Below are 9,693 nucleotides of genomic sequence, written 5' to 3' on the forward strand. Positions count from 1 at the left end.
AAAAAGATTCATTTTCTTTTTCAAAATTGACTTGCCATTAGATTATAAAACGTGTGGTCCTGCAATAGGGAATGGTAATCTTTTCCATAGAAACTTCATATATAAAACAAAATAAAAAAGAACTATAGTCGATATTGTCAAAATTAAAGATTAAAATAAAAAGATACACCAAGAAGAAAGAGGAAGGAAGAATAGTGCATGTGACATTATTTTTTGATTTTTTATTCGGTGTCCAATATTCACATTGAAGTCTGACTATATTTAGATTCACACAGCGTAGGTCCTCGTTCGGAGAAAGTGCTCCTTATCAAGAATTTTTCTATACTGAGAACTCGAAACTGATATCTCTAATTGAGGGAAGAGTTATCTCATCCGCGGGACACATCCATGTGCATGTGACCTCTTACTTGGATTGTTTTAAAAACAAAATCAAATGGTAGGATCCACCGTCCACTCAATCTAGCCTTTTCTCATTTGAAAGGGTCACTTTCTTTACAATGTCCAAAGATTTGTTAAATCAAGAAAAAGTCAAGAAAATCAACATAGGAAATCCTTGAGATTCTGATCTGATATCTGCATTCGTATCTCTCTTTCCCTTCTGTCAAATATTTTGCGTATCTTCTTGAAATCAACACCATATCATCATGTCATTCCCTTCATATAATAACCTCACAAACACCAACCAACATAACCCAAATTCTTCACATCTACACAATTCACAAATTAAAAAATCATCATATTGGACATGGCACAAGTTGCAACAATGGATCATCAGTTTCATGTTCTAGCTGTTGATGATAGTATTATTGATAGAAAACTCATTGAAAGGCTCCTCAAGACTTCTTCTTACCAAGGTACTTTGATATTTCATCTTTATTTTCCCAAAAAAAAAAAAAATTATGTCAACTGTTGGATCTGGGTTTCTAATTTTTTTTTCTTCTATGTTTGTAGTTACTGTTGTGGATTCAGGAAGTAAGGCTCTAGAGTATCTTGGATTGTCAAGCGATGAGAATGAAGGAGTAGAAATTGACCATTCTCATGTAAGAGAAATTGGAATCAATTTGATTATTACAGATTATAGCATGCCTGGAATGACTGGTTATGACCTATTGAGAAAGATTAAGGTATGTATATTGTGACAAAAAATTAAAAAATTTACCTTATTGAATTTTTATTATACAAATGTTTAGATTGTGTAATTTTTTTCATAAAATTGTTGACTAATAAGAATTTTGTCAAATTTACAGGGATCATCGTCTTTAAAAGACATCCCAGTAATAATCATGTCATCAGAAAATGTTCCATCAAGAATTAATAGATGTTTGGAAGAAGGAGCTGAAGAATTTTTCCTAAAGCCAGTCCAACAATCAGATATGAATAGAATTAAGCCCCATTTAATGAGGGAGAAAAGACAGAAAGTAACTCCAAATAGTCTCAAAAGAAAGGCTATGGTAGAATGCATATCTCCTGAGAAAACAAGAAAATACAACAATTTGTGTGGCATCTTTTGGCAGAACATTTGTGAGTAAAGGGATGTCAAATTCCTTGAGATAATTTTAACAACAAGGATTTTCCTCTTCAATGGAAACAGGAAGGTTTCAAATGGAAGGAAAATCTAAGAGAAAAAAGGCCACGGTTCGAGAGGAGGAAAGAGGGAGAATTTTCTCGGGAAAATTTTGGACTTCGATACCAAGAAAATGAATGCAAGACATGGACTTCGGAACATATTTGTCACAACGATGTCCTTAAAAGTCATCCTGGACCTATAGATGCCAATGTCCATACAATTTGAAACAATTGTTTTTTTCCAGATTACATACTTGTAAATGTTTAAGATGATTAAAATATGTAATTCTGGATTAAATGGCAAGGGAAATGGATTAGCTCTTTGTGTTGAGAGACGTGATCCAAGTTCCAAGTGATTTTGTAAAGTAGATTCACAGTGAAGCTATTGTAATTAATCAGATCTGATTTGGGTCTAATTTTTATCCTGCGGATATACATAATTCATATTTCCTTTTTGCTTTGAGAAATCAAGATGTGTCATCTTCTTTTTTCTTGGAAAAAGATGTAGTAATGAAATTCATTAGTTGTACCATCGAAAATAAATTCAGCTCACTATAAAACATCCTGATTCCTTTTTCATGTTTCCAAATTATATTTTCAGTTTACCTGTTGTAGATCCGATTTTTTTGCAATTTCAACGACTTATTTCATTTGGTAATAGAGATAGACGATTCCATATCTCTTAAATTGCACGCTAGAATAACAAAAAAAAATAAAAAAAATTAAAAATACATATGATTTTAGTTTTTGTAGAAAAAATTGTAAGTCGAATGATTATTCGAGAAATTAATTCTTTGAAATCATTTTTTTCCCCATCAAAGCTCTCCATATGAAACAACCAACTCCTCCATAGTAGAATGACTACATATTCACAACAACAATAACCAGAAATGGAACTGGAGTTATAAAAGTTGCAATAGGTTACCCAAAAAATACCATCGAATTCCAAAGTCAACTGAAAAAAAAAAGAGGAACCTCTAACTACAGATTAATAATGAAGCAAAAATGAAAATATTTTATTCAGAGGGAACCAGAAAATAATCATAACCAAACAGTCAACGATAGCACAGCTTTCACCAAACAGAAGCAGAGCCCACGTAAAGACATGTTCAGTGATTTGCTGGAGTAGCTGGTTCTAAGGTAGAAGTGAAAAATAGTTTCTTGCTTTAGTATTATAAGTTGGATGACCATTTGAGGAAAAAATCATAAGTTCAATGAATATAATGAAAAAGTTTACTTATTGGAAGGGCATGATCTTCTTCACTATAATTAATTTGTCGGAGTTCAACTTTGAATAGAAACATTATATTATTCTTATTGACAATTGTTACTTCAATAATCACATAAATCAACCACCATTAATATGCCATCTTTTTAAATGATACGACATGAGCTAAGATGCGTTGTCCTACTACTTAATCTTCGGTATTTCAAGACTATGTATTTTAGAATATCTACATTATTACTTTATATACTAATCTGTATTTGAAAATATATTCAATAAATAGAAACAATGTAAAATCAGAAATGCAGAAGAACGGAATTAATCCGAACCTACTGAATTCATAATGTTTTCTTAAGGAACTTAATCCTCTCGTAATACCCGAGGTTTAGAATTATTTTCTCCCGAACGGATAACCTCACTGGTGTAATGGTACTTCAAACCCTAGTGTTTCATATGAGAAATCAGAATTTTCGTAAGGAAAATCTGAGGGAATAGTTTGCTAAAAGTTAATCAATCAATCGATCATTTGACCGAATCTAAATCCGGCCGAAGCCGATCCGAGCGAGCGACAACAACGACGACGTGAACCTTGCCTTCATCTTAACTCTTTAAGAGCTAGAAAAAAGAGCAATTATATATATATACCCATCAAAAGACTTTTCCTCCTCCAATATGGGACAATGTCCCTTTGTTAAGAAGGAGAAATCAAAATTTTATTTTTTCTTCCATTTCATTCACCCTCTTTTAAGCTCTGAGAAGCTTAAACCCAATAATCCCCCACATGAATGGGGAATGGATCACGAAAATATGCATAAAAAACTGTGTGATTTACAAGCAAGGATTAATTGCATCTAGATAAGTACATTTCTTTTTGAACTTTCCCTAGTGAACATATGTCAGATATACTCGATCAATCGGTAGATTTGATATCTTTGAACCATCGAACTTTGGTGTATACCTAGACAACCATAAGTCACACAACCAACCCTTAACCGTCTTTGGATCTCATTGTTGTGTTCATTTCAGCCATGAACATCGTTTGATTCATAAGTGCGTAGAGAACTGCCCTTGCAAAATTCTCCTTGAAGCGGCTAATACTTCTCACTTACATAGGTGATTCCTAAACGTGTAATCCAGTAGATACACTTTTTGATATACCCCATATTAAATTTAGAAACCATTAAAAGGCCTTAATAATTTATCTTTGGTATTAAACATTGTCTCATCATGAGAATGGAAAAAAAAATTAGTTGACAATGTTGAACCGTCATTAATGACTTTGTTTTATCTCCTTTAACCTAGATCTTGGGATCTCCAGTCTTCTAGGTAGAGTTACCGTCACAATGACTTGTCCTCGTTCATAATCTCATTCCCCTCGATGATCTTTCAACTACTTCTCTAGTTAGGCCTCTTGTAAGTGGATCTGACACATTGTCGATTAACTTTACATAGTCAATTGTGATGACCCCCCTAAAGAGTAGCTGCCTAACGGTTTTATGTCTTCGTCATATATGACGAGATTTACCATTATACATGTCGCTCTCAGCCCTTCCAATTGCCACTTGACTATCAAAATGTATGCATATTGGTGCTAATGATTTGAGCCAAAATGGAATATCTTTCAAGAAATTCTGAAGTCATTCAGCTTCTTCACCGGCTTTATCCAAGGATATAAATTTAGCCCCCATTGTAGAGCGGGCAATACACGTTTGTTTGGACGACTTCCAAGATACCGCTACTCCACCAATAGTAAATACATATCCACTTGTGGACTTAGAATCAGTTGAACCGGTGATCCAATTTGCATCACAGTATCCCCCAATCACTGTAGGATAATTGTTTCATCCCATTCAATGAGATTGACCTGGATTACTCGTGTATCGACTCAATTTACTTATAGCACAAGCTATATCTGGTCGAGTACAATTCATAATATATATTAAACATCACCGCACACGAGCATAATCCAATTGTGATATGTTTTGACATTTGTTCTTTGCAAGTGCAAGATTCATGTCAATTGGAGTCTTTGCAACTTTAAAATCTAAGTACTTGAATTTTTCAAGTACTGTTTTAATGTAATGAGATTGCGATAATGTCATACCTTGAGGAGTCTTATGGATCTTAATACCCAGAATTAAATCGGCAACTCCCAAGTCTTTCATATCATACTTGATAGTTAGCATATGTTTGGACGCATTTATATTGGCAATGTCATTACTCATCATTAGCATATCATCCTATAAGCAAACAATAACTATGTGATTTGTAACATTTTTAATGTACACATATTTATCCCATTCATTTATCTTAAAATCATTTGACAATATTGTTTGGTCAAATTTTGCATACCATTGTTTGGGTGTTTGTTTTAGTCCGTAAAGCGACTTAACCAGTCTACATACCTTCTTTTCTTTATCTGGAACCACAAACCCTTAAGGTTATTCCATGTAAATTTCTTCCTTCAAATCTCCAATTAAGAAGGCCGTTTTAACGTCCATTTGATGAATTTCAAGACCATATACCGCAATTAATGCTACTAACATTCGTATGGACGTAATTCTTGTAACTGGAAAATATGTATCAAAATAGTCAAGACATTCTCATTGTCTATACCCTTTGACTACAAGTCTTGCCTTATATTTGTCAATAGTACCAACATCTTTCATTTTCCTCTTAAAAAACCATTTAGAACCCAATGGTTTATTGTCTGGAGGAAGAGCAACCAATTCCCATGTATAGTTATTCAATCTGGATTCTATTTCACTATTGACTGTCTATTTCCAAAGTATTAATTCGGAAGAAGAATTATAGCTTCTTTAAATGTTCGAGGCTCATTTTCTAATAAGAAAATCACAAAATCTGGTCCAAATAAAGTAGATGTTCTTTGGCGTTTACTACATCTTGGATCCTCCTGATTATACGTACTTTCTTTTGTTTCTTCCTGAGGTTGTTTAGATCTTTCACTAATCGTCTCATTTCCTTTTTATACAAATATATATTTTCAAAAAATTTAGCATTATCATATTCTATAACTGTATTATTATGAATATCAGTATTTTCTGATTTGTGAACCAAAAATCGATATGCTTTACTATTTGTTGCATATCCTATGAAAACATAATCAACGTTTTTCGGTCATATCTTTATCCTTCTGGGTTTAGGAACTTGCATTTTGCCAAACACCTTCGCAATTTAAAATAATTTAAGTTGGGCTTTCTTTCTTTCCACTTTTTCATATGGAATGGATTGCGTTTTGCTATGGGGTACTCGATTTAGTATCCGGTTATCCGTAAGAATGACTTCCCCCCCCACAAGTTCTGTGGCAAACCAGAACTTATCAACAAAGCGTTCATCATTTTCTTTAATGATCGGTTCTTTCTTTCCTCTATCCCATTGGATTGGGGCATATAAGGGGTCGTTGTTTGATGAATAATTCCATATTCTAACATATCTCTTCAAAAGGAGATTTGTATTCACCACTCCTATCACTTCTTATCATTTTTATTTTCTTGTTAAGTTGCATTTCAACTTTATTTTTGTATTGCTTGAATGTATCTATTGCTTCATCTTTATTATTAAGTAAGTAAACATAGCAATATCGAGTATTGTCTTCAATAAAAGTTATGAAATACTTCTTTCCAGCGAGATGATATTGACTTCATGCCGCAAATATCTGTGTGAGTTAAGTTTAAAGGATTTGAATAACTTTCAGTTGACTTATAAGGATGTTTAACATACTTATATTTCACACATATTTGACATTTTGATTTGTTGGATTCAAACTTAAGCAATACTTCCAAATTAATCATTTTTCGCAAGGTTTTATAATTGACATGTCCCAATTGTATATGCCATAAATCATTTGACTCAAGTAAGTAAGAAGAAGCTGAAATTTTATTATTGTCAACAACCATTACATTCAGCTTAAAAGGCCCTCAGTAAGGTAACATTTTCCTAAGTACATCTCGTTCGGACTTATTACAACTTTGTCTGAAATAAAAACACACTTAAAATTATTATTGAAGAGAAGTGAAATAGAAACTAAGTTCTTCCGTATTTCAGGAACATGACAAACGTTGTTCAGAGTCACCACCTTGCCAGAGGTCATCTTCAGGAATATCTTTCCATAACCTTAAATTTTGGTCGTTGCAGAATTTCCCATAAAAATAGTCTCATCGGGTCCAATGGGAGAATATGAAGCAAATGTTTCTCTAACAGCACAAACATAGAGGGTGGCACCAGAATCAATCCCCCACTCCTTAGGATTTCCCATTAAGTTGCATTTAGACAACATAGCGCACAAGTCATCAATATCATCATTTGTTTCAACCATATTTGCTTGACCTTTTTTCTTCTCTTTCTCTGGAGCACGACATTCTGCAGCTTTGTGCCTAACCTTTCCACAGTTGTGGCAGTTTCCCTTGAATATCTTTTTGATGGGATAGTTGTTTGGTTCAGAAGACTTCTTTCGCTTTTTCGGATTAGTTGGAGCAGTTTCAATAATATTTGCTCCCATAATTATTGAGTTCTCACGTGTCTTCTTTTCTACAACTTTATTATCCTCTCGATCCTCAATCGAACGATGTGATCTTCGAGTTTCATCTCCTTGCGCTTGTGTTTCATGTAGTTCTTAAAATCCCTCCATAAAGGAGGCAACTTCTCAATCATTGCTGCAATTAAAAATGCCTCATTGATGACCAAATCTTCAATGAAAAATTCATAATTAGTAACAAAATTAATACTTTCAACAAAAGCACTGATTCAGATTGTCGCACCTCCTTTTTACCGCGCCCGGGGGCGCGTAGGGAGTTTTCTCCAATTAAAGGACAGTCGAAACGGGATTTATTTGATTATTTCAGAGTCGCCACCTGGGAATTTTAAAGCGTCCCAAGTCACCAATTTTAATCCCTGAATCGAGGAGAATATGACTCTGTTTATTATTCTGCGAACCAGAAATCCTGAGTAAGGAATTCTGTTAATCCGGAAGAAGGTGTTAGGCATTTCCGAATTCCGTGGTTCTAGCACGGTCGCTTAACTGTTTTTATTATTGGCTTAATTATCTTGATTTTTACTAAATACGTTTTTATTGCATGATTTTACTACCGCTTTTTACTTATTGTTTACAATTATATGGACGAATTACGCGTACGTATATTCGTATTATATATTTTTTATAAATACCAGGGATTGTGCCATGCGTACGTGTACACAATAAAATTGTCCATGTTATAAAAAAAATATATATTCGAAAATTAAAAATAAAATCTGGAACATCACCATCCTTTTATTTGGACAATGAACTACACATCCCGGGTTGTATGAAATTATTTTGACATCCGCGGAGAAATCCTTTAAAATATTCGCTCGAAATTGCGCGTACGCATAATCCGATTTTTTTTAAATATAATCAAGGTACGCGAACGCATCCCTAATTGCGCAAAATACTGTAATGGTATTATGGAATTTCCACAAAATGTTTATTATATCACGAGAAATCTCCATTTAAGATACCTTTTAATTCTTGAAAAAGAATCCACAATTTATTAAATGTTGCCCGTCGATTAGAATTTCCGCGTATAATTTATGTTCATCCAAGACTATTCAAATTCAAAATAAAGAATAAGAACATGATTAATACTATTCTTCACAAATACAACATATATACATATACCAAAGAATGAGGGACATATGAAACTCACAAAATGATTTATGAAGGGAAGAAGTATTTTTGAACAATTTTTATTTATTTAGTGCAAATTCTATTTCTACTTACCATTGATATAAGTATTGCAATTTATGCTTGTACACCTCATTTTATTCTCATATATTTGCTTTTAATCTAATTGGCCTAACTGTTTGGTTAATTTATTTATGAGGGTGAATAGGCATCAAATTGATAAGAAAAGAATTATTATACAAATTGATTGACAACATTGCCTTACATGCAACGTATTTGTATGTCTTGAAACATTCATAGCATTTTAACATCATAATGAGCCATAACAACTCAACTCACCATCCACTAATGGTTCTATAGATACCTGTTATCATACCACATAAGAACGTACAACTTATATCATTCCATCCATAACTAAATCAAGTATCAGAATAAACTAGCAATATGGTTTTGACATTTTCACTCTATTCTAACAACGCCACAAGGCCTAGTTAATGGCCAATCTTTATGCCATGTTTCCTACCTTGACAGTTCAAATATGACTAAACTAATGAGATGAAGGGCTAACATTATTACAAAGCTTTATACGAACTTTCAAAGTAAGACAATTAGCTCATAGCTATCAAATTGAATTCACTACTAATTAACTAACATGAAACAAAAAATGAAATTTAAACTGATGAACTTGGACAAATGGAAAACAGAATTACAATTCGAACTTCATTGATTAGTCATGTTGAATCTCTTTCCAACATAAAATTTAAAAGACATGTACCTGAAAATGAAGGTAGAAGGAGTAAATTTCAGCAGTAGCAGCAATAACAAAATCAGTAGAATGTACCGATAACACAGCAAGTCTGAACAAGACCCGTTAACCCAGATGAACAGTGACAGAAACTTGAGGGAAAGATTTCAGATTCAAACTGAATAATATTCACACAAAAATAATTGCACAAACAACGGACTGATTCTAGGAGGATAACATTTTTTCAGATTTCAATTTCTTCCTGTTTCGGATTCCTGTTTCTCACTATATTTTCTTTTTTCTGTTTCTGTTTTCTTCTTCCTATTTTTTAAAACTCTCCTCTTAAAATCTGATTTTTCTTCTCCTTTCTTTCTTTCTGTCTTTCTCTCCTTTCTTTCTCTCTCAAAGACTGATCTTTTTCTCTTTTAAAATCTGTCTGAAAGCTCTCTTTTTTCCTTGTTTTTCTTTCTGCCAAGA

At 33.1% G+C, this 9,693-nt stretch overlaps 1 protein-coding gene across 1 annotated transcript; it reads left to right on the top strand.

Moving 5' to 3' along the window:
* Nucleotides 1-497: 497 nt before the first annotated feature.
* LOC104217427 (two-component response regulator ORR3-like) lies at nucleotides 498-2,033 on the top strand. The gene is made up of 3 exons (XM_009767680.2): nucleotides 498-854; nucleotides 952-1,124; nucleotides 1,248-2,033. The coding sequence occupies exons 1-3, from the start codon at nucleotides 746-748 to the stop codon at nucleotides 1,527-1,529; spliced, it is 564 nt and encodes a 187-aa protein (XP_009765982.1). The 5' UTR covers nucleotides 498-745; the 3' UTR covers nucleotides 1,530-2,033.
* Nucleotides 2,034-9,693: the final 7,660 nt, after the last annotated feature.

This window comes from Nicotiana sylvestris, chromosome 2 (genome assembly GCF_000393655.2).
Source record: "Nicotiana sylvestris chromosome 2, ASM39365v2, whole genome shotgun sequence".
In the NCBI taxonomy this organism is placed as follows: domain Eukaryota; kingdom Viridiplantae; phylum Streptophyta; class Magnoliopsida; order Solanales; family Solanaceae; genus Nicotiana; species Nicotiana sylvestris.